The sequence below is a fragment of the Empidonax traillii genome, unplaced genomic scaffold (genome assembly GCF_003031625.1).
Source record: "Empidonax traillii isolate 1590-97213 ecotype Southwest subspecies unplaced genomic scaffold, ASM303162v1 scaffold149:size904812, whole genome shotgun sequence".
Taxonomy (NCBI): domain Eukaryota; kingdom Metazoa; phylum Chordata; class Aves; order Passeriformes; family Tyrannidae; genus Empidonax; species Empidonax traillii.
The window spans coordinates 775826-801964 of record NW_020955342.1 but is presented as its reverse complement, the minus strand read 5'-3'; the positions used below and the strand labels follow the sequence as shown (position 1 = coordinate 801964).

General features: G+C 39.9%; 1 protein-coding gene across 5 annotated transcripts in view; it reads left to right on the top strand.

The window, feature by feature from the left end:
- The window catches only part of MTUS2 (microtubule associated scaffold protein 2), a 249282-nt gene that overhangs the window by 64900 nt on the left and 158243 nt on the right, over nt 1–26139 (top strand). For 4 of the 5 annotated variants that reach the window (XM_027884594.1, XM_027884593.1, XM_027884597.1 and 1 more), the window contains exons 2-3: nt 12961–15542; nt 21493–21733. In XM_027884594.1, the coding sequence (XP_027740395.1) occupies nt 13260–15542; nt 21493–21733 (2524 nt within the window). In that variant the 5' untranslated portion in view covers nt 12961–13259. Of the gene's footprint in view, nt 1–11054; nt 11135–12960; nt 15543–21492; nt 21734–26139 lie in introns of those variants that run through there. The other variant, XM_027884595.1, reaches the window with a different exon arrangement.

The window sequence follows — 26139 nt, the reverse complement described above, 5'->3', positions numbered from 1 at the left end:
TCTCTGACGCTTTTGAGTAAAGAAAGTTCCCAGTGTAGCACTCACATGCCAGGTTCAGCAGAACTTCTATTTAGAGTAAGGAGCCAATTTTACCATCATTTTTTTCCTCACCAGTGCTAGCAGGATCCTGGGATTAGCCATTGTTAAATGCTTTTACAATGCACCGTTCAGTGTTTAGACATATAAGATGTGTGTTTTGAATGTTTTTCTGAGTTGCAGCAGATGCACTCACTAACAAAATGACACTGATTTACCTGCACTAAATAGATCTCTATAGGGATGTTGTTCCTTTTGTGTCCTTTCTTTATGGTCCTTTCCATGGTCATGCAATGAAATGCCTTGGCCGAGAGAGAGAGAGGCAGCTGAAAACTCAATAGATTTAAAAATAAATACTCTGGCCCAAAGCAGTATTTTATTCTTCTGTTTGCAAAGGACATGTGCCTGCCAGTTTTATCAGAACTACTGTAACTCACTGGTCAACATAAGGTACTCTGCCACATTCTTGGTGGTTCCAGCATTGTTAGTGCTCTTAACCCAAAAGCGGGGCTCTTAACCGCAACGTAGCTTTACATTATAGGTGATCCTTCCTCCATTCCTGGAGCATTGAGCAAATGATGACTGCTACATTTTCTGGGTACTGTTTTTGGGGCAAAATTCACTCTGTTGGAGATAGAAATAATAATTTCAGGCTGCACTGTATCTTGTTCAGTGGTGTTTCCAGCAGTGTGTCCTTGATTTCTGTCCTTTTGAAGTTGCTGCTGTTAGAATCTTGTAATAAACTGATGATAAAGACCTTCTGTCTGACTTTACCTAGTCTAAGCCCTGCTCACAGCTGGACCCATTTTCCCATTAGGTCACATTGCTCAGGACACTTTTGAGTCCTCTAAGGATTGTGTAACCTCGCTGGGAAGTCTGTACCAATGCTTCACCTTTGTCATGATGACTTTTTTTCCCTCTTACATTAAAATGTTCCTTCTTGGAGCTTGATTTTCTTTTTGCTGTTTTTCCTTCGGCTGGGCACCTGTGAGGTGAGTCTGGCTCCGTTGTCTCTTACTATTTCCCTTTTTAGGTAGCTGAGAACAGCTGTTACATTCCCCCCCCCCATCCCGCTCCAATCTTTCAGGCTGAAACAACCCCAATCCCTCAGCCTATCTTCATACACCTTATGCTCCAGATCTGTAACCCTCTCAGTGGCCTTTCTCTCGATCCCCTCCAGTTCCAGCAACCTGAGGCCTCACACTTTGATGTGGTTCTCCAGATGCCTCATGCATGCTAAGCAGAGGGAAGGATCACTTCCTTGAACTTCTGGCTACTCTCTGGCTAATGCAGCCCAGTACATGGTTAGCCATCACTGCTGCAAGGACACACTGCTGACTCACATTCAGCTTGTCCTTCACCAGCACTTGTCCCCCAGCCAGCTCCACCAGCAAAGCTGGAAATTCTTGAGCAGTTCCCTGGGAGACTACATCCTTCTCCCTTCAGTTTGCTGCTCCAGTCAAACTGGAGGAAGAAGGAAGGGAATTTGTAGGTGGTTCCTTTACGTCACCCCATGTTTTTTTAACCTGATTTCAGTGGTTTGCCTTGAAAGCCCAACTGGTCTTCAGCACACGCTGCAAAGCCTGAGCCTCTTCCCTGCTTCAGAAGGAGGGAGGGAAAACAATTGTATGGTTGGGGTAAGTATAAAGTGGGACTACTGTAAGCTGAGACATACAACTCAAAAGAAACATCCCTTTCTCCTCAGGAGTACAGGGCGGGGTGGGGGGGGCTTGCTAGTTTTCAGTTGATCCATATCTGATAGATACAGAAGATGTCTGACCCATAACTATGGGTGCTAATCAAAAACATTAAAAAAAAATATAAGCAAAAAGCTGTTAAATCCTCTCCTTTTATTGTCTATAAATTTGATGTTAAAAAATACAATAGGGAAAAAAATCCCTGAAGTTCACAATTAGTCTTTCTTATTTTATCTATACATGTAAGGAATGCATGGTGATAGAGTGCATGGTAAATAGAAAGGTGGTAGAGTGCTGAAGCTGAATCAAATTTCAGTTAATTTATGAAAATGGGGATGCAATCTTCTGACAGACAAGTTGTTAGAAATGTTTTTGAGTAACATACACAAGTTTTTTTAAGCGGAACAAATGTGATTGTTTACAGAGGAGTGTTTGCTGTGGAGTACTTGTAGTACACTTTCAAGATCAGTAGCAGCAGGCAGGTAATGCATTAGCTGTGCTTGACCTTTCTGAATAATAAGATTTTGCATTCTGCCTTCTATGCTCTTAAATAAGAACTTTCTTGCTAGTTTGCCCTTGCTGAGCCCTCGGCCACCATGGAGATGTGGTGCAAGCAAGCAGCATGGCATCTGAACTTCCAGCTTCTCAGTCAGAGGGGCTTGAGTGGAATATTAAATATGTTCCTTCTGCCTTCCTAACAGCTGGAGTTACACCTGGAAACCTACTTCATGTACTTTACAGAGCGCGGTAGGAAAGTACAACTGTGAATAAAACCCCACTGAGCTTTATGTTGGTCATAGTAACTGATGTAACCAGGCTTCTCTAGTTCAGAGCCTAGTCTGAAATTTAACAGTTTTCATTCTCTGTTGCTTTTTAAAACAAATTAGCAGTTGTTTTTCCACCCTGAGGTCTGTAGTCACAAGTCATAATTTGAACTACATTTTGGAGATGTAGATCAAATTATGGAAGAAGTTTTTTACTGAGGTTAAAGCAAATGAGCAGAAAATCTGATAATGCCTTTTTGCTTCAGCTTTTACTAATGCATTGCCTATGTATATCTGCAGTAATGTTTCAGAAAGTTTGACATCATTACAAAATTGGTGGTGGTTTAAACTGAAATGTGCAAACCTAGCAATCTAAAATTAGGGTTCTAAATTCATGTTTAGGTATTCGGTTAAGAACTGACACATTTACCTGCTGTTGAATTTAGTAAAATTCAGAAAATTATGTGGAAAGACAGTTTACCCTTGGCTACACTTGAAGTTAAACTGAGTTCAGCACCAGCTGTAACTGCTTTATCAGCAGTGGGTAAATTTGCTGGAGTAGACAAAGCTTCTGAGTTTCTGGGGTTTTGCTCAATAGGAAGCAAATTTATGAACTTTTTTTCATGTTTAAGTTTTATGACTAAATCTATTTTTTTCTGTCTCCCAGATGTTTTTTGGAAGCCAGGAAAGATTTAGCAGTCTTAGCAAAAAAAACAATGATCATTTTGGAAACATTTCACTATCCCCTTTCTCTGTCAAGATTTTGGGCTGTACAGAAAGAAATAAACTATTTTGAGGCCCCACACATCCACCGTCCAGCTGTTGCAGATTTTATGATGAACTGAAGTTCATGTTTTTGGGTAGAGAGGGACATAGGAAGTTGCTGGCTGGGCTCTGCGAGGTGAAGGTGCTCAGAAAGGATCAGCAGGATCCCTTTGCTGCTCCCTCCCTCCAGAAAGAGGAGAATAACAGGAGCTAGTGGTGCTTGTCACACCTTCAGTGCTGTCTCCTGTTAACATTAGCGGCACAGTGCCCAAGAGTGCTCAGTGGTACAGCGGAGCGGAGCATGTGTGGTGTCCCTGGGGCACCTGGGGCAAAAGAAATAGTGCAGAGGGCTGTCCCCATGCCTTGTGTTTGGGGCTGATGCTGGGGTAATGTCTCAGTATGTAACACATGGGCTAAGCTGTGGCAGCATGGACTTGGTTTGATATATAATTTTTCTTCCATTTGTTTGCACTTGCTTGGGAAGAATCAGTTTTTGTCTTACCTGTATTTGTCTCCAAGAAAACTTCTTGACTGCTTTCTTTCTTGCCATTCTCATTTGCTCTATGGTGCCTTGGGGTGATGAGTGATAATTTCCTCTCCTTTAGGCTTTTAATTCAAGCTTTTCTTGTACTGCCTGTGTGTTGTTCGTGGCTGTGGCATTAGATATATGTGAATTGGGCTGAGGTCTTGCTGTGCTCGATTTACCAGCTCTTACTACTTAAGCAGCCAGGATGCTCTTATCTAATACCATCTCTCCTCACAGTGGCTTTCCCTGAGGTTCTGCTGTTTATTTTTCTTTCAAGTCCTTAAACTGAAGAGCATTGTGCATCAAAAAGTATGAGCTATTCCTCTACCTTTAACCAGGTGTACTTATCTGGAATTAAAATAAAACCAGACATTTGCTCGAGATAAGTTGCTGTGGTTATCAATCAGCCTCCTGGTTGCCATTGCTAAGACAATCAGAGACTTCTGCCTGTTGGTGAGGAACTGATTAATAGGATTGCCTATATCAGAGTATGTTGTCTTATCCAACAGTGAATATTTGAAAGCAAATAGAAATGTAAAAATAAAGAAGTCTTGAAAGCAGGTTTATGCCTTGTGGAGACTTGATTGATGTTAATAATTGATGTTATTAATTAAAACAATTTGCCAGTTTTGATAATGAGAATCTTTAATCCCAAATCCTTTGAAATAGCAGTCGGCAGGATCCTTTCCATATAATGTACTTTGGGAATTCAGCCCTCACAGGTAATAAATTATTAGGGTAGCACTTCAGATTTGTATTACAAAATGCAGTATTGACTAAAAAAGCCCCAAACCCCCACATTTGCAAGTTTCTTATGAAAAGGAAATTATATACATTATCTGAGGGGTTTGATTTGTTTGCATTGAAGACATACAGATCCTCATAGTGTAACTGGAGATAAATTACAGAGCTGTATAAAAATTTCTGTTCTTTTTATTCTGACTGCTACTACCATGGCAGGAGAAGTTGTGGGTCTATGCCTCAGGGAGACCAAGCAGATGCAGGTTTCTTTAGCCAACAGTATGTGGTCATGGCTGTTTCTCATCCACAGTAGTGCCTGTGAGATAAAACACTCTAGTGCTGAAAAGGGATATTCAGCCAAAGAAAAAGCAGTGCAATCCCTTGCTCTGCCCACTGTGTTGATGTCCTCCAGTTGCCACACAAAGAAAATTAAGAATATATATAAATGCTTCTAACAGGGAGAATCTTCTCCAGTTTTTTTCCTTTTATTCAGAAAGGAAATTTGCACTTGCAAGCCATTTACATATCATGAAATTGCCAGCTGCTACAGCATTTCCAGGGCTGGTGTCTCATGCTGGCAGCTTATTTTTCAGTCCTGTTGCTTCAGGGCATGGAGAGAGGTTCTGCCACCTCCCCTCCCTTGTGAAAATCAGGGGACAGCCTCGCTTTAGCACTTTTACCTTTGGCTGTGCTTTTGGGAGTGATGCATGTGGCTGTGATTTTCAGCAAATCAGCATTTGCACTGCTTCCCAGGGATCTCTCAGGTGTGTTTTATAAGGAAATTGCATTACTCCAGACTTGACCCCAAAATCCCTGTGGAAAGACAGCAAAGAGAGCAAGCTGTGCTGTGATTTGGGTGCTTTCTGGTTGGTTCTGGTGAGTCAGGACTTGGGCTGAATCCATCTTAGTGCTCCTCCTCTGGCTGTGGCCCCATCTCACTCATCACAGACTGAGTTTTCAGGAACTCACTAGCTTGGCAAGCAGCCACGAGCATATGTGGCCATGCCTGGTGCATTTGGGTGTGCGCGGTATCCTCCATGGGACACGGCAACTGGAAGTATAGGGGAAATACTGACCCAAGGAAAAAAATAAAAAAGAAACATCTTCTCATAGGCTCAGGGAAAGCAAGAGTTCTCCACTGGACTTGTTATCACCCCATTATTTAGGAAAATAAAATACTAATTTGGGCAGAGGAAGTAACCTTTCTGTGTCACCTGACTTGCCATTTGAAAAACTTGTCAACGTGAAGTAAATTTGATCTTGAAATATTATTTGGAACTGAACATGAAAATGTTTGATTTAGAAGATTTTGAAGCTAAATGTGGCAAATGTTTAAACTATTTTCTTCAAAATAATTTTTATAAAATCAATTTGATAAATCAGCATAAATTCATTAATAATTGGGATAAACTAAAATCCGCTTTATTATTGACTAAAAAAAAAATATAACAGAAAAATTTACTTTGGCCTTATGAAACCATAAGCTATTGAGCTATGGAGGTGTAAAATAGGTAATCAGGTAAATAATGGTGTCAATAAAATTTATTGACTATAGAGACATTAAAAGCACTGAATCATGGAAATTCTGGAAATGGAACAGAATCACACTCTACAAGAGTTTCTATTATCTTCAGATCATTTCAGTTTTTCTTTCGAATCAGAACCGCCTTCCTCTGACTTTCCAGTGTGTAAAAATTTCACATTTACTCTATCATCTCTTCTCTGCCTATGTCTTAATTGCTTGTCAGGAAGAAAGTTGTCTCTCTGAAGTACTGTCCTCTTCATGACATAGAGCAACATTTCCGTAGGATCTGCCAACGATGAGATTATGCTATAATTTCCCCAAACAGCTGTGTCTGCTTCGTTATGAATAGAAGCTGTCGGGGACTGTATCCAAATCTTAGTTCTTACCCTTCCAAATCACATTAACAAAATTATCACATGCCTGGGTGAGCACTTTTCCACCACTTCTAATTAATTCCAATTGTATGTTACCCACTCCAAGAGGTTTATTGGCTTTTTTTCTAACATCCTACTATCAGCTTTCAACTTCTGTCACCATTCGAAGTAATTCTTCATAATGATTTGGGCTTCTCAAGAAGATATTCCTGCTTCTTTTCCATCCAGCACTGTATTTGTTTCATCTGTGGGGCTCAGCTCTTGGCAGTGTGCAGCACTGGCATTAGACATGGCGGTATCTTGTCTCCCAGAGAAGACCTCAGCAAGGCTTTGGCTGGTTTGCCATTTCTCCTCAGTGGCATTTCTTGGGACGACTGTGCATATCAGGGGGCGTCCGTTCATGCCAGTTTTCTGTAGTAACTGTAAAAACTCCATTTGTTTCCCACTTCATATAAATACATCCCCCATGTACTTTAATCCATCTTCCTGCATCACTGCACTGGTCAGACAATGAGATTGTCTTTCGTGTAGGCCAAGCTTTCTTTTTTTCCTTGGGATCTGCAGGCGTTTATCTGTGGGTGCTGAAATACAGTCAAAGACACTCATACTGTTCATATCTGTGCTGCTTGTGCAGAGGGCAGCAGAGATGGAGTTTGTGCTCAGCCCTTGTCCAGGATGCTTCAGGAGTTTGAAAACTTGGAGCTCATAACCGGGATAGCCTCTGAGGGAAATGACTGGAGGCTTCTCACTTTGTGCTTTAAATCAAGCAGTTGTAGCTACCTTCTGGAAGGATAAACACCCCATTGCACTTCATGACTACTCTCTGAGTCATGAAAAAGTGGGCTGGTGTGCAGGTCTCCACATGTATCAGAATTATAGAATGGTTTGGGTTGAAAGGGGCCATAAAGATCATGTAGTTCCAACCCCTTGCCATGGGCAGGGACACTGTGGTGGGTTGACCTTGGCTGGATGCCAGGTGCCCACCCAGCTGCTCTATCACTCCCCAGCCAGACAGGGGAGAGAGTAAGATGGACAACAACCTCTCCCAGCTCTTAACTCATGAATTCTTCACTTTTTTTTTTTTTTCTCTCCTCTGTCCAGTTGCAGAGGGGAGTGAGAGATTGGCTTCAGTGGGTATCTGGCATCCAGCCAGGGTCAACCTGCTACAGACACCTTTCTAAACCAGGTTGCTCAAAGCCCCATCCAACCTGGCATTGAACAATTCCAGGGATGGAGCATCCACAGCTTGTCTGGGCAACCTGTTCCAGTGTCTCACCATCATCACAGTAAAGAATTTCTTACTAATATCTTACCTAAATCTCTCTTCTTTTAGTTTAAAACTATTCCCCCTTGTCCTACCTCTGCGCATGTAAAAATCATTCTCCCTCTTCTTCTGTGAGCTCCCTTTCAGTACTGAAAGGCTGCAATGAAGTGTACCTGGAAAACTCTCTTCTCAAGGCTGAAAAACCTGTCTGTGGGATCCTCTTTCTTGGGGAGTGCAACCCACTAACTACCCCACTGGGTTGAGAGTGTTTACCTTGCAGGAGCGGGCAGTTGATGGGGGATGCTTGGCCCATAGCTGACCTTTTGCAGGCCCCAGCCATTTACAAACTACAAACCCTTTTTTTTTTTTTTTTTTTTTTTTTTTTTTTTTTTTTTTTTTTTTTTTTTTTTTTTTTTTTTTTTTTTTTTTTTTTTTTTTTTTTTTTTTTTTTTTTTTTTTTTTTTTTTTTTTTTTTTTTTTTTTTTTTTTTTTTTGTGGTAGTAACAAGAGGCATCAGTTCAATGGCAGATGGTTAATAAAGTGCTCAGGTACTTCTCATACACATTGTACTGAAAGAACAATCAGCCTCGGCCATGCACAGTATTACCAGAACATCCAGATGTTTTTCATGTGTCTTGCTGTAAATATTCTGGTTTCGGGCTCTCAGTACCAGGATGGGTAAGCAACTGTAACAGCTCACATTAGAAATTGTTTATACAGGAGCCAAACTTCTGAATGCATTTCAGGTTTTATTTCTTTATTTCCAGTTTTATTTGTCCATGTGTTTTGATAATTCCTTTGTACACCTCATAATTATTGCTGTTCTGCTTTTGTGCCAAATCGAAAACAAACCAGGCAACCAATAGCATGGAGTGCTTCACCATTTTTCTTTTATTCAATGCCTGCTGAGGATAACAATATTTCTATACTGCTTACTTAACCAAAAAATTGCTGCTGTTACTATTTAGAAGCAGGCTGCTGCTTTCTTTTTCCAGACAGCTTCATTTTACAAACTGTATCTGCTGATACAGTCCCTGCAGTGTGTCATGGGGCAGAAATCATCCAGCTCAGCTTCTCCTTCTCCCAGATGCTTCCAGAGGGTAGGGTAGGACCTGCTGGCCAAATGCATCATAGAGGATAGTGGAGGAACTGCAATATCAGATGGGAAGAAACTCTTGCAGACTTCTTTCCTAGATCATCATTAAATGGGCTCAGGTTTAAAATAGAGGCTCTTAAGAGATAGACATCTTAGAAGGAAAATAATACAGTTGAAGTTAAACAGAAGTATTTAATTCTGTTTCTGTCTTCTTGGACTTTTTTCACCCTGTGGGATTTATAGGTAACCATAGTATCATAATTTTATTCTACTGTCTAGCATGTTCACATCATTTTTGTAAGAGGGTTTTGGTGGTTTTTTTCACAAATATACTTTTATATCCTGCCAAAATGCTGTGACATGGAAATCTATGACTTCATTTTCTACTCTCAGTGATTCAGAGGGGATAATTTTACACTATACTACCAAGAATTTTTTTATCCATTAAATGTTTACACATACTAAGTCCAGTCTGTAAGACTTGCAGACGTGTTTCTTGTCCAGAGTCCCCAGTGAGGTGCTGCTGAGTGATGTAGTATTGTCATTGCTGGGATCAAGTCTCCTCTTACTCCCTTCTCTTGTGCTGAGGAGAACATCTGAAGAGTTAGGAGGTTCACATCCTTCTCATCTCAGCAGGGAGTGACTTCAGGTTTATGTATGTCAGTGAACATCAGTCAAGCGAGGTGAGTAATAAAAAATAGAGGAAGAGCCAGCAGAACCCAGACACAGCTGAGTCTTTTCATCTCACTGATTCCAAAGAGCATAGCAAAGTTGATCCTGGACAGTGCCATTTAAAATAAACTATCCTGCAGAAAATCCAAGCCAAAGCATCTTAAATAGCATCTGTTTACAGAAGAATGATCAAATCCAAGGTCCTAAATGTAACACAAAGACATATATCTTACTTCCAAATGTGCCTATGACAATATGTAAGTCAAACCCTAAAGTTTATATTCCTTAACAGGGAAAGTGGATTAATAAGGTATTAATTGATATAGATGATTGATTATATTTTTATATTAATTTAGCAGGAGTTTTGTTTTATCAGTATGTTATATTCTGGAATGGAGTTTTGTATTATTTACAATCTTAGAATCATTAATCTGTGTAGCCATTGTAAAGGCAGCTTTAAAAGAGATTGCAAAGTTCAGCAGGCAATATTTTGGAAAAAAAAATTTTTGAGGTAATTGTATGGATATTACTTGTAAGATTTTAATGGGTTCTTCAAGTTTGAGACATCCTTAATCTGAAACTGGATGTCACAAAGAGATGAAATTGGAGGGTGTGCACAGAGTCCATCCTGAAAAGTATTAGCATGAACCACCTTTCCAGAGTGCCCATCCTGTCTCACTGGCTCTGGAGGAAACACAGGATCAGTGTCAACTGCCTGCGATTAATCTCTGCCTAGACAGTACTTTATTGTCCCTTCTCTTAAATTCCGTGTCTCTGGCCAGCACTGGCAGATTTAAGAGGTTGGTCTCAATTGGCAGCATACTCAGGTTGTGCAGTGCCTTGTATTTGAGAGGGGACAGATCTTTTCTGACCCTCCTATTGATAAATTTATACCAGCAACATTAAGCCGAATCACTTGGTCTGGTCTCTGAAGCATACCAGCATGGCCTGTCTTACACATTGTGTGTGAAGATGCTTTCACTGAATACAGCTACTTCCAGGATTTTTTTTTTTCAAAACTGCCTTTATTTGTATTGCTACTACTCATAATGGGGGCAGTATCAACAAGAGAAGCCAGAGGTGCTCAGAGGTACAGCCTCTTAACACCTTCTTCATAATCTTAAATACCATGAAGCCCTGTAAGAGATTTAAAGAAGAAAATAAGTAGAAAATTATTGTATTACTCCAGTTGCACATTTGAAATGCATCAGCCTGATATGGTACTTAGGGTTTAATGTACAGCATCATCATAATTTACCAATTTATCTATATATATTGCCATACCAACCAGGGGTTCAGTGTGTCTGGGAGCACAAGGCAGGGTAGTGAGATGGAGAAGCCATGAATGAAGGAGTGAAGTTGAGCCTGGGACAAAAAAGGAGCTGGCTGAAGGAAAGCATTTTAGCTATTTGCCTTTGTTCCTCACCATCCAACTCTATTTTAACTGGCAATAAATTAAAATAATTTTCCCCAATTGAAGTCTGTTTTGCCTACGAAGGTGCTTACTGTCTTTATCTCACTCATAAGCTTTCTCATCTTGTTTTCTCCTCTATGTCTTGTTAACAAGGGAGAATGAGAGAGTGGGTGGGCATCTGACAGCCAGTTGTGGTCAGCTTGCTGCAATCTGTTAAAGTTATTGGCCATCAGGTGACACTTTTGGTGAAAGAGGACAAGGTAGTGCAAGAAAGATGAAGATGAGTTTCCTCCATCTTTTTCTCTATTCCCCAAAGCTTTCCTCACTCCTTTAGGTATTTTAAGGCCACACTAGGGCGTCCCCAGAGCTGCTTTCTTCAGGCTGAACAACCCCAACTCGCTCAGGTTCTCTCTACAGGAGATGTGCTCCAGCCCTGAGGTCATTTTCGTGGTTCTCACTTTTGGTACCAGAGCGTGTTACCATTTGCCAGCTGAGGGACAAACATGAACTAACTGAACTCAGCTCCCTCTGAAGCACATCAATGCCCCTTCCTAGGTAACCAAAGAGATAACAACAGACACTCTTTGCCCAATGAAGAGCATTTATAGTTCAGCATTCAGGTTGAGTGTGTAAACTCTGGTATTGTCATTTTTTATGAAAAAAAAAAAAAGGAACAATGAGAAATGAACCAAAACCTCCATAATGCATATATTTAATTTAGTAAGTATTCAATTCTTTTTTCTCTGAGAATAAGACGAAATGGAGAAGTAGTTTAAAAGTCTTGCTTTACAATGTTTTGTGAAAGAGACCTATAATAACACACTTGTGTGGTTTTGAAGTGAAATTCTTAATACTGTGTTCTGTTTCATAAATTAATTTATTTAGTTATCGTTTGCTGGAGAGCTGAAACTGTGCCAGGAGCCTGAATCCAGACTCCACAAGCATGTGTGCACCTAATAAAGAAACTGGATTGAGCTCAGAGCCAATCTCAGAGCCAGATGTGAGCACAGCTGAACTGAATGCAAAGGCTGTAAGGACCTGCTTATAGCAGATGTTAGAAACGGGGGCTCAGGCATGCACCCAGATGCCACAGACAGAGCAATGGACTTAATCAGCACTTCCAGTTAGTGCCCCTGTGAGCCCCTGGTTAGAAACCCAGCTCAGCTGGGAGTATCATAGGTGGTTTAAATTCCACCTTCTGGGAACTGTGGGGCATGTTCCAATTTCCAGTGTCCACATTTCTTTATGATGAAGGGTATGAACATGCAGGGTACAAGAAATATCTCAGAGAGTGAATTCAGGCATGGAATAGAGAAGTCTCATCTTCATCTTGTTGGAGATGATAGAGTACAAAATCTGGGCTCCCAAAGCTGCACGTGGGAGGGAGCTAAGAGGAGATGCACTGTATTGGGACTGGTGTAAAATCCTCTGTATTTGAAAATACATACATACATTTGTCCCAGAAAAAAAAATGCTTTTCTTTGCAGGCCTCCCACCGTAGTTTTTACTTTCTTGGAATCCATAGATCTGGCTAAGAAATGTCAAAGGGATGGGGTGTCAGCACAATTATAGCAATGATTTCTACAAGGCAAGGAGATAAACCCATACATTTCTCCTAATTCCATAACCTGAAATTTTATTATTTATGGCTAATATATGCAGTGGGGCTTAAAATGCTTCAGTAGCCAGTCTTGGTGTAATAAAGACATTGTTGAAGCAGTATGAAAATGTTTAGAAGCTCAAGGTTGGGTCCCACCCTTACCTGTCTATTTATGCCTATTTCCACTTGAAAATCTATTTATCTTAAAAACAGTAGCAACCACACTTCTAACCAGGATAGTTTTTTTTTTGTGTAACTTCTCAAGTTAAAGATCTGCGCTACACTGAAAGTCTTTGCTGGGAGCAAAGATGTGACTGAAACAGCATCTTAAGTATTTGAAAACACTTTGTCCTGGGGATGTGCCTCGGAATGCTGTTGATTTTAACTTAGATTTAGTTAACATGATTCCTGACATCAGTGTAATCTTGTCTCTTTGGGTTTTTTGTTTTATTTGTGTTTTGTTGTGGTTTTTTTTTTCCCTCATAGGTTGGCTGGATTAACTGGCTGTCATTCAGAAGGAACTTGGCAGATCTATTTTGCTTTACTGCACATCATAAAGATTACCTATGTCCGGAAGCTGCAGAAAAGACAACTGAGCAGCACAAAAATGTGACTCCGACAAGAGACTTCAAGCCTTCTGACAATGAATTTTCTACTGATCAGTTTCTAGTTTAAATACATAGCTGAAGCATGCATAACAGTTAACCTGATAGAGAAAAAAAGAACTTTCTTATTAATTAGGACTGCCAAAAAAAAAAAAAAAAGCAGCCACCTGAAGCTTCAAAATGAGTGGTTCCTTAATTCCAAACAAGTCATGTTATGCCCAGCTTCAGGACAACCACAGTGAAATAAGAAATAATAATGAAAGCATAGTGAGTGTGGGGGATACCAATGCCAACCAAATTGTAACAAAAGTTAAAGTCACTGATGAGGATGTTAAGAAACACAATTTGACAGATGAAAGCGGGAATATATATTCTGGAGGAACAGAGAAAGTTACTCATCTGCATACAGAGCATAGTAAACTTCTGACCTTCAAAGACTCACGGACCTGTCACACCAGTGTACAGGAAAGTAAGCTGCCCTCCACCACAAGCAAGGAAATGGGAAAAGATTGCAGAACCAGCGAAGTTAAGGATATATCAAGGCATATCAGGATTAGCCGAGGACAAAGTCTGTCCAATTTAAAAAGTAGCACAAATGATGCCAACCTGGAGGTTATTTCCAAAGGTGATGTTGACTTCCCCCAGAACTTTTCTAAGGGAAAAATGCCCAAGACTGTGGAGGTGGAGAGAATAAAAAGGCTCTCTTTGGGAAGACCAAGTAAATTCTCTCCTCAGCCTGAAACATTTACAAAAGACTGCGTTGGCCGTGTGTCGTGTAAACGTCTGCTTTCTGCATCACTGGACTCCATCGACACGTCTCACCATTTGATAGGAAATACAGAGAAATCACAGAAAACATCCACGGATCATTTTCTTGGGATGATGTTTCATCCACTTGACAATACCTCAGAGGAAAATACTGTATTTTATTCCAAACCATCTACCTCAGGGAACAAGAAAATAAATAAACCAGAAAACGTACCAAATGTTAACATTGAAAGCACACTGCATACTTCTCATTCTCAACATTCAGCTGTTAAACTCAATGAAATTGTTTGTAAATCAGAAGCACAATTAGGTCAGGGTGATAAAAGTAAAAGACTGGAGCTTAAAACTGCACCATCTTTACAATATAAAAATACCTGTCCACAAAAGATAGAGAAAATTATGCTGGTAGAGTTCCTGGGGTGTCAAAGACATGAAAATACAGCAGTGCAGGAACAGAAAAGCTCTGGGTCCGACACATCAAAATTTCAAGCATCCCATTTTGAAGACACCTGTAATAAAGTAGAGGACCCATTGTCAAGCCAGGTGGTAACTTACCCTGATGACAAACTGCGAAGTGGTAATATCACTATCAGTGGGAAAGGGAGAGGAAGCAATGACAGTGACAATAGGGCAACTAGCCAGGTTGGTGAGGAAGATTTTACTGAGGAAGAAGTGGAAACAATATTTCCACTTACCTGTGGTAGTAAACCCAGTATCAAAGTGACACCTAGAAAAAATGAAAATTTGCATGAAGTTGACACAAACTGCGCTGAGACAGTTGCTGAACAGATATCTCTTATACATAACATTAATCCACCTGACAGCAAAGCCTTGAAAGTTAATGAGAATAAACTGATGCTAGTCAAAGAAAGCACTGAGGATGCTGTTGTACCTGCTTCTGATCTCTCTGATCATCACAGAGCGTGCAGTGCAGAGACGGTGTCAGACCAACAGCCCGACAGCCACAACAGTGATGTGGAAACCTCAAGTGTTCCAGTTTCTAGTAAAAAAGCAGCTAATGCACAGAAACATCCTCCAGAGGAAGTACCAGAAAGCTGTAATGCTTCAACAAAGGCTGATGTCTTTTTATGTGTCCCAACTCCCGTGCGCCCAGTCGCAACACTGGATGTTGATGGTCAGCCCACGCTATCAAACAGTAATCCGAAGGACATTTATGCCCTTCCTGATGACAAACTGTCAGTCCTACCTCCCATTGACAGCACACAGTTGTTAAGCATATCCCCTAAAGTGCCTATCAAGACTGCTTGCAGCAGTGCCATCCCAAAACCTATCCTGGTCCACCCCAAGGGCTCTCCCACAGATAAGGCGGGTGCAGACAGTGACTGCGGTGAAAAGCTGGAAGAAAATGTGGAGATCAAACCTGCCATACCCCGGCCCAAACCCGTGAGACCTAAAATCATCACATACATTAGGAGAAACCCTCGTTCGATAGAGCAGCTGGACCCCTTGTTTGCACCGGCAGGGCTGCCCTTCAGTAGCCCAGCGTGCAGCATGCCCATCTCTGCAGAGCAGAAGGCATCCAACGGAGGGGAGGCAAAGCCCACCAGCATCCTGTATGACAAATTTAAACCTGACCTCCAGAAGCCAAGACTCTTTGGTTCTGGACTAGTGGTGTCAGGAATTAGACCCCCGGGTCATCACTTCGGTCCAATGAGTGAGAAGTTTCTGCAGGAGGTAAGTTTCTGCAGCTTTGGCAGCTGCCTTTGTATTCCAGGTGGTAATAATTTGCTTACTTGTTGCTGCCAGAAGTTGGTTCTCAAACCTCAAATAAGAAGTAAATCCTAAATCAGGGCAATATGTGATCATTAGAAACAAACTTTGCTGTTTCTGGCACAGACCCTGTTGCAATGTCTTAGCTGTGACTGGAAGTTGTCACTGTGTTCCTCATCTATTTTCCAGCAAATTGGTCACCTGCTAGTATTATAAATAAGATGTTTAGAAAACAAAAGACATGCTGAATTGGATAAATGGAATTTCTTTTTTTTTTTTCCCTAAAGAATAGCTTTGGGAAATGATTGTAATTTGCCCACAGAGACTTTTTCTTCTGAGTGGGAAAGTTGGTGGGTTTTTGTAGACAGAACACTAGAGGTCTAAACTAATTTCCTTCTGTTTAACTGTACTGAAACCCAGGGACTATCAGAGCTCTTTTTAGATTATGTATATAATTTTGAAAAAGGTTTACTTTTGAGTCATTTCAGTGCTGTCTCTTGCATTGACCTGAACCTCGAATAAGATTTCTCGTTTCCTTGGAAAGCCATCCTGAGCAGTCAAAAGGTGATGAAAATCCCTCTGGCTCCTGAAACCTCATCATGTTTCTGCCTTGCTAAGTTGGGCAAGAGTTTTGGTTTCCTGAAATCCCTGCTGGGGGGTGAGCACAGTGGAGGAAGGATGAACTTGCATCATGGGTGGAGAAAGGACAGGGAAGAGGAAACTACATTAAGGTCTGGCACGTGCCTTTGCATCTACTGTTTGGGACCTGTGGTAGCTCAACAACCAAACTTTTCACATAAATACCAGAGATAACACAAGTGGTTTTAATTTGAACAACTCTTTAAAAAAAGGTTTTGGTTTTTTGTTCTATAACTCTTGGTGTTATTAAGGCTATTTTATTGCCTGCCTCATTCTGCATACACTATTGATCAAAGGAATAACAAGGAATAATAAATTTGGTGACAGTATTGACAACCAAAAGTTGGCAAATACTCAAATTGTGTGAGTGTATATTGACCCTTATGGCATCTTAACAGGCAACCTACTGAAGTGATCAAGGACTATAGTTATTTTCCCAAACACAGAAAGGACAGTGCCCACTGTCCTTTTCCCTCTAACTTTCATTTCCAGCTCTGTCCCCTATATTTTGTGTCCAGAGGAGGAATTACTAAAGTCATTTAGTGTTTGTCTGTGCCAGCCGTTATCGGTATATCTTCACACTCACCTTGTAAGGTGAGGGGAAATCACTAAGTTACTACTGTTTAATGCATGTCAGTGAAAAATAAAGCCAAAATAACCCAGACTGTGTAGCTGTTTTGCTGTTTATAGGGTGACATGACCCTCTGAAGACCACAAGTGTCCGTGATGGTGGGAGTTCAGATAATCAGGCAGGATCAGCAGACACATCTGTGAGGAAAGGACAGATTTCTGTGCACTGCTGAGGAATGTTTTTAGTTGGAGAATGACTCAGGTTGTGGCAATTCTGCAGCATGGTTTTCTCTAGACTAGGGTTAGAACACTTATGGGCTGGAGAAGATCCAAACCATCCTCCAATATGACTTTTTGTGGCTATTTCAACAAGGGAAAATCTAACCTAAGCAAGCTGTTTGAAGCAGCTTGAGAAGCTGGATTGACTGGAGGAGAGGCTGGGAAGGAAAACTCAGTCAAACTGTAGTTTGTGTTATGAGTTTGAATTAGCCCATGAGTCAGGAGTTGATAACAGAAGGTAAAATTTGCTCTGTTGAGCTGCCACCCTAAAAGCAATAATCTTCCTGTCCTGCCAGTAAGGGGAATGCAAAGGGAACTGATTTGGCTCAGTATGGATCAAGAGAAAGGAAAATGATCCATTTATGGAGTGAACAGATGCTTAGAAGAGCAGCTGCGCACAATATGAGTTCGTAGCAGATAAGTGATGTGTAATCCAAAAGAAACCAGTTAGGATGGATTGAGATCAAAATCATTGTGATGAAGGGAGAGTGTTGAAAGCTCAGAGGTTTTGAAGACAAGGAGACTGTATCAGGACAGCTACTGTCTTGGTGAGAGAAAAAATCCCAGATTGACCAGTTTGCACGTCCAGTTTGAGCTTTGGAGATCTTTTGATTAGCATTTTGTAGCTCTTTACATAGCTTTGATAAGGTTAATAGCTGCTGTAAGTTAGACCTGTAATCTCTAGCACCCTTCAGCTAACTAAATGGTAAGAACAATAAAATATCTCTCCAGGTGCCAGGAACTAGAAGAAATAGGAAGGCGCTGTCATGGACAGGAGACTCTAAGAAAAGGCCTGGAGAACTCTATGAGAAAGACTTGAGGGCTACCTCTGTGCACTGGGGGGCCTGTAGGGCTCCTTGAGCTACCTGTGCCAAAGCCCACTTAGGGCACTCAGACAAAAATCCTAACTCAGCCATGAGGGCAGTGCAGCTGTGCTGAGAGACTGGGCCCATGGAGGAACTGAGTTAAGATTAAATGGACAGACACTTGCCTATGGCACTGGCAGCACCTCCAGTGCTTTTCTTTGGAACCTTGGCATGGTGTGTAGGTAGATCTTTCAGGCCTGTCTTCATAAAAAAAACACCCCCCCCCCAAAAAAAAAAAAAAAAAAAACAAAAACCAAACAAAAACCACAACCCAAACCAAACCAAACAAAAACAAAACACAAACCAAAACAAAACAACCAAACAAACAAAAACAACCAACAACAAACAACAAAAAAAACCCCCACCTCTCAAGGTGAAATGCAAAATACTTGAGAAAACCACATGCCTCATCATAATGTGGGCTCCCCATCTCATCATGGACGTTATCCTCTTTTAGTCAGCACCAACGGGTATTTGTGGTCACTTTGTGTTCCCAGTTGCCTCCAAGGGAAGTAACAGAGCAAATCATGGGACACAAAGACTGTAGCTTTGCTAGTGAACTGAACAGTGGAATGACATGGCCTCCAAGGCTCATGCGAGGTTGGCTGTACTGCTGAACTTGGGAACACACTCCCCAGCTCTACCAGCATGTGCTTACCCAGAGGCTGCTCCCACAGACCAGCATGGATCAGCCTGGTCTGCAGACTGAGATTTACCCACATGGATACAGTCCGTGCTCTGTCAGAGTGGTCGCTGGCTCGCTTTATTCACTACTTTATGGCTGCTGCCAAGAGCCCTTCTTCCGGTCAGGGTCTATAAGAAGGTCTGCTGATCACCAACACTCCTGCCTGCCTCACCAAGGCTGCTCCTTCCCCATTCAACCACCTCTTTGAGTACGTTCCCCAGCACACACATCTTTCTGCTTCAGAAAGCATAGACTAAACTCTGTTGAAGCGAAGGGTCTGCCAAGGAAAAAGGAGCAGAGGAGTTGCTTGTATTTATATAGTCCAACCAACAATTTGTCCCCTTAATCTCATTATCTGAATTGCCTGAACTAATGTTGCCAACTCTTTTCCTGAAGAGTTACCTGAAGCAGGCACTTGACAAGCAAATTCTTGCCTGAGGCATTAATGTTTGACAGTGTTATAAACAAAGTAACATGAAGTAAGGTGTTGGGCATCCGTACCTGCTGGCCATGCTGCCTGCTCTACTTGGGACTACCCAGCCTGGGGAAATTCCTGTATGCTCTAAGTATTTGCTGCAGAGTTCCTATCTCCTTCTAACAAATTCATTATTTTGGGTGTGTGGGGAATGAGCTGACAGCCACACACAAGAAAACTCCTGACTGACCTTCTTCTTAGGGAACAGGCTGGAACAGATCTTTTCTTTAGAAGTCCCTGTATAAAAGTCTAGTACAGGATGCTAACAAGTCTCATATTTATTCATATCTTTCTGAAGAGCTTTAAAATGGCAATAATTTTATACAATTCTATTGAAACCAGTTGAATTTTACACTTGGTGTCCTCACAGATAAATAGAAAAGATAGTGTGTCTTCATAGCAAGTTTATGTCTCCCAAAAATGGGTTCTTCAAAAAAGAACATCTAATTCTTGAGAGATATTTGACTAAATTCATCTGGACTTGATTACCTTAAGGATCTTTTCCAACCTAAATGATTCTGTTCTGAGTCCTTCTTACTTCTCTCAGCTTGAGAAAATGTTTTATAATTGTGATTCATTGTTTTTGTGTCCATGTTTGTTGCCCTTCTGTGCTACTCCTAGCATACTGTCAATATAAAAAAAAAGGGGTAACAGAAGATTTGAATAAACCGAGTCAGTGTATAAAAAAAGGCATGGTTTCTATATTTAAAGATTTTCTCTTTTCCTTATACTGAAGTACTTGGCATTGGTGTTTTCACTGCCAGTTAAATATGAAATGATAGCATGCATAGTGTAATCTGATGGAAATAAATTTAGCAGAGAGAAGATAACTAAGACTTATCTAGAAATACAATCTCATATCTTGAAGTTGAAAATAAGAAGCCAAACATCTGCAGTTCTAGCCTAAAGAATCATATACAGTAAAAAACTACATCCTAACTTGTGGAAATAGGTCATAGGAGTATAATAAAAAAGGAAACAGGAAGATCAAATGGCAGGAAATAGGACTGCAAGCAGAGGAAAAAATATAGAACAAAAATACAAAGCTCAGTATTTGTTGCATCTGCCCTCCTAGTTCCTGTGCAGAGGCCTCAAAAAATCTATATTTAATAGTTTAAGGCCAATCTTGTCTCTTAGCATATTAAAGATTTGCTAAATTAGGATTAAAGCTCTTGAAGGAGTTAGGATCAAAGCTTTTATAGCCAGTGTTGCAGTGCATACTCTAATGCTTATAATTGCTAAATAGAAATTGATTTGGCATATTATATGCATCATAACTTACAGCAGAGTTAATTAACTGGCAGTTAACATTTTTTCTTAGGTAGCCTGTGGCACTTTTTGATTAATTTTTAAACAAATTTAGTTCAGATTCCCTATTTCCTATGGCTTTTTTTTTTTTTTTTTGGTCCCCGTGGCCTAAATGGGATGACTGAAAAAGTATTCATGGGCCCTTTCTACAATGATATCACATTGTATAAGAAAATGGTAGAGAAGTTGGACTCTGCTCAGAAGAGCAAATGGTTCTTTGCAAATGTGAGAGATGAAAACTACTGACATTGCTCTGTGCTGTTGCCCTGAGTCATGAAGCAGCACAGCAAAGTGGGAGTCAGAGCCCAGCTTCAGTGGAGAAGGATACAAGGGCTGAACTGAAGAACCAGGTCATTCCTCGGCTGCAAGTTCACTGCTATAAGCCAGTTTGCTGGGAGTACTTCCAACTTGGGACTTACTGTGCTGTCCTCACAGTAAATGCCCATTAAAATACTGAGAGATTTGTCACTGATTTTAACAAAGCAGCATCAACTTGTGATAAACTGTAAATGTTTCACATCTGCAAATTTGTGTTTTTTTCGACAGAGGCACATAATACAATGAACATTTGGCAGTAAGAACATATAGACAGTTCTCTTTTTTTCTCATAGAAATGATTTGGCAATACAATTTCTCTGATAAAATGAGCTTAAATACCTCCAGCTTTATTTTTAGCTAGCTAAGTTAAAACCAACTTCTCCTGGAATTGTGTCCCAGTAAAGATATTTTAAATAACTTGCAATAAAAACTCCACTTACACAGTCTCGGTGTACCTACCTTTGTAACTAATATAACCTTTCGTGACTTAACACTAACATAATTTTCACTAATTGAAGATCTTCCATTTAATCTGTTTTCTTTCAAGAAAGAGATAAATTATTTATTCGGGTTTAGTTGTATATTGAGTGTGTAAGGTAGATATTTTTGGAGCGTAATTCATATAGTAAGACCATCACATTTTGGAAGTTTGGAGTGCTGTGGACCCCGGATTCACAAGAAGGGAAATTTAGCCTGTATAAGCAATTTAGAGCTCCACGTTGTCTGGGTATATCGATTTATTGCATAATATCTGTGTTAATGATTTTTCTGTAGGTTGGGGAAAGGCCTGCGAAAGATGAGTTTTGCCCTCCACCATATACTCACTATGAGGTCCCACCAAGTTTTTATCGATCTGCCATGATACTCAAGCCACAGTTAGGACTGGGTGCAGTGTCCAGGTTACCATCTGCAAAGAGCAGGATTCTCATTGCGAGTCAGAGATCCTCAGGTAGCTGTCTCCATCAGCAAGGAGAAATAACAAATGCTCCCAGCCTCTATCATCCTGATGCTTCAGGTAAAGTATGAACTTTCTTTGCTTTTCTTTTACTCTAGTCACCAATAAGATTTTTTTTTTTTCCAGAAAGAAATATCACAAATTAAAAACATTTTGACCTGATACTACAAAGTTCCAACAGCACTCTTTGAGGTGTGTCTTTTTATCCTGCAGCAAGTCTGAGTGGGGAGTCTGAGACTTGCGCAAAGGTTGTTTAGGAGGTCATTGCCAAAGAAGGAGAAAATGAAAAAATAATTCTCGTTTTGCTCCTTTTTATATTCCTCCACCTCATAAATGCCTCAGAAGTCTTTGCTTTTGCCCTGCAGAAGATAATGGGACGTTTTCCTCCATCACGAAGGGCCCATCGTTCAATCTGGATTTGACATTCCTCCACCATGTTGTGCTCTGAAAGCCTGGGCAGTTTTCAAATGTGCCAGCAGAGACCTTGATTCTCTGAAGCCCTGGTATATATACCTCCTTGGAGACAACATTTCTAGTACCTTTCTCTTCCCAGTTACTGCCCAGCTCAGCACGACCCTGAGAAAAATTATAATAGGGGAGGGAAAAGCAAGAGAAGAGTTAGAAGAAGAGTACGATGCCGCAAGACAGAGAAAATAATTACTTCTACAGGACACTTCTTGGTAGCCTGGAAAAGCTTTGAGGTTTTAACAATGCACATTTAAACAGCAGCAAGTTCAGAGACAACTGAAAATCAGTAATTTCCAGAGTGAAACATAGCAACTGTTTAACAGCCTGCAAATCTACAGAGATTTTTTTAAAATAGTCATAAGGGCTTAAGTTAAGTAATGACTTGGGGGTCATATGATCCCTTCTCTTGCACCAGGATGGGATTCTTTCTGATACATGCTTATTTAACCTGTTCATGAAAAAATATTTATAAAACCCTTCAATATGTGGTCCTGGAGCCTCTGAAAGCAGGATTGCTCCAATGCATTATCTTCTTTCCAGTTTAAAGTTTTCCCTAGTGTTTTGCCTAATCCCCTTTGTTGAAATTCACTTCCTCTTCCTTCTGGAGTGGTCGTGGGGTCTTCTTTTTGCAGTTCTTTGAAAACTATTACTCTCTCTCCCCAGTTATTATTTCTCCATACTAAGAAGCAGGAGAAATTTAGAATGGAAATGCCTCAGAGAGTCTTAACTTTACCCTACAAGGACAGTCTCCGTCAGTAATACTAGTTGACAGGATTTGGGGTTTATCAGAAAATCAAATCAAATCTCTGTAACATAGTGCCTGTTGCCACTATCCTTTACTATCTGATCCTACATCTGGAGTTTATCTATGTTGGTGCCATTAGCAGAAGATGACCAAACTCAGCTGTATGTAACTTCTGAGACATTGCAAGATTGCAGGCTGGGAGTAAATACCATTTCAGCCCTGTGACTTGAGTTCAGTCAGCATTAAACATGAGAATACAGGTGCAGAGTGTAATTGGATCATAATTTCCATTTAAATGAAAGTGCAAGAGGCTGTGAGTTCAGGATATGAGTAGGGTAAGCTGTTATATAACAGGAAACATTTTAGAAAATAGATATGAGAGGAATATACGTGCAAGACCTATTAACAAATAAACTATCTTTTCTGATTCTCAGAAATGGACGTTGCCTTGATTTTTATTCATCCATCCTCCATCCATTATCCACATTATCCTGCATCATTGATGATAGCAGACGTGACTTTTCCTTAGCCACTTTTAATCCATATAGGAACTTGTCTTGTATATGTTAATTTACTGTCTTCCTACATTATGTGATATTCTCCGATATAAACAGATCCAGCCAATGAGTCCTATTTATTGCCTTTAATAGTGCCTTTAAATATGCCAGTGCATGAGAAGTATGCATGAGGAAATTACACTAACTGTTAGTGTGGTTCTATTCCACTGAAGTTGTATTTCCTGGAGTTTTCATATTTCTCAAAATTTTTTATTGTGTTTGTTTGGTTGGTTTGGTTTTGGTTTTTTTTTTTTTTTTTTTTTTTTTTTTTTTTTTTTTTTTTTTTTTTTTTTTTTTTTTTTTTTTTTTTTTTTTTTTTTTTTTTTTTTTTTTTTTTTTTTTTTTTTTTTTTTTTTTTTTTTTTTTTTTTTTTTTTTTTTTTTTTTTTTTTTTTTTTTTTTTTTTTTTTTTTAAATCACTGCTTATTTCTTAGTCTTTGTCTGTTTGGGAAGTCAAATTTAATTCATAGCTTTCCATAATTTCCTTCTTAAAACTGTTATTTTTCTTGTTTCTCTCTAGTTTATTGATATTTTGCTCTTTCAGAAATGTTAATAAAGATGCCTCGTGGTAGTCCAATAATTTGTCATCTCTTTCAGGATCCCAAGTTGTTGTCTTTAGTACTGCCTTTTCAGAAGAGTTAATTGCTCATGAAAAAGGCTGAAATGGCAGGAGATAGGACAAGACTGGTATAGGAGTGCAAAGGCAGCAGAAAATTAGTTCCTGTGCCTGTGCCCACAGCAGTGGATGCAGACCAGAGATGGGTCCTTGGCTGTCATGAGTGGGATGGATAGGACAGCAACCCTGGCATGCAAAAGCAGTTGGGGTGCTGACTGGAGGGACTCAGAGTAGGGCCAAGCACAGTTTAGCCAGTTGTATTAAGGTACCCAACACTATTTTCAACCATTCTCCCTTAATTTGGCAATTAGTTGTAGTATTAAACTTTTATCTGCATTACTGGTTTTGATATGATGTTTGAAAAGCAGGATTAAATGCAGCTTTGATAAAGTCATATTTACAAACACAAGAAAATTAAATGCAGGGACATATGGTCAGCATACTGGAAGCAGAGCCAGTAAGGTTTGCTTGTGGGTGTTGTGGGATGTGAGGGCTTGGGTGACTGCAGCAAAAGCAGTTAGGATGTAGGGGGTATTTTTGCCTTCAAGATTGCTAATGAGCACCTCTTGCAGCTTGATTCTGAGCTTTTAATCCAGTTCCCAGTCCTAGTGGTTTCAGTCCTGCCCTGAGGTAATGGAAACAGAAGGATCTAACCAGTTGCCATCCTGTGACGAAGTATGAGGTACCATGGAGGCTTTTAAATGGAAATCACCATGTCACAGTATCGGGGACAGCAGCAATGCCTCATAATGAGGATTTAATTCCCCTTTGCCATACCATTCATAATGTAGCAGTCTGGTTCAGCAGCACAGATAAGCTGAGTGATTTGGACCATGTATAATACTCATAAAACTGACTCTGAAGTAATTGATAATTAAATCCCTGAACTGCTGTGATAGACTTCAAGTACTACAAGTACATTAAAGGTTTTGTTAGTTTTAAGTTATGCAAAGGAGAAAGTAAAATAGTAATGAGTGTTCCCTCCAGTGACCTCTAAGTGTGATGCCTAATGTGATTTGAGTAGAGATCCTTCTTCATCTGTAGGATATAAGACATATAAGACATGGTGGCATTGGCTGCAAGTTCCTTATTAAGCAGTCTTGCTTAACATTTGTTAATTTTATGTAAATTGACTCTGCTCTTTCTGTAGGAAACTTGTAATTCAAAACAAGCATTGAAGGATACTGTGTCTATAACATGTAAAATATTAATGTTTTCCTTGGTTATAAAGAATTCTCGAAGCAAGTGTGTTAGGATTTGCATTCATTAGCTGATTATTTTTAAGGAATTAATGTCTGATTTTGAGAAGTGTAATAGAGATCTCATAGTTAAAACTTCACTTTAATTATACTCATTAATTTAACTTAATTCTGCATTTTTCAGTAGTATTTATATCAATATTTTTTTCTCAAAGAGTGAGTTAATGAAATGTTGTTTCCTTATCACTTCCCTGTGTATAAAATTTGTCAGTCCTGAGGGTCTGAATGTTCCTCTCATTTCTAGGCAAGTCAACTTTTGATAAAGATAGAATTTACACATAAATCAGGACAGCAGTGTTTCTCATTACTCAGACAGACACGAATACATAGACTTATTTGTGTCTTTGCATATGTATAATGTATTTCATCATGAATTCTACAATATGTCCAGTAGAAAACCTTTATTTTCTTGTTTATTCTGAGGAATACCTAAGAATTGACCATGTAAATGAGATTTGGTGATAGAAAAGGAGTTTTGAGATTACTATCTGAACTGTTGTCTCACTGATACACCAGTTGTGTACTTAGTTTATGGGTTTGCAGTCTGAGGTACTTGGATTTGAACTTGTAAGCTTCTTAATTGTTTAAGGAAAGAGATGACAAGGGGAGAATTCATAGAGGAAAATATTCTCTGTCCTTCACTAATCTGCAGAGTTTTCAGTTGGCACACTCTGCTTTCTTTGAGAACGCAATCTGACTGTATTTCATAAATTAAAATCAAGTGTTTCAGAGACCCACACACACTTCCTCATGAGTTATTTTAAGGACATTATCATCTTACTTGAGACATAGCCATCTGCCACCTCTCTGCTCCCAACAACT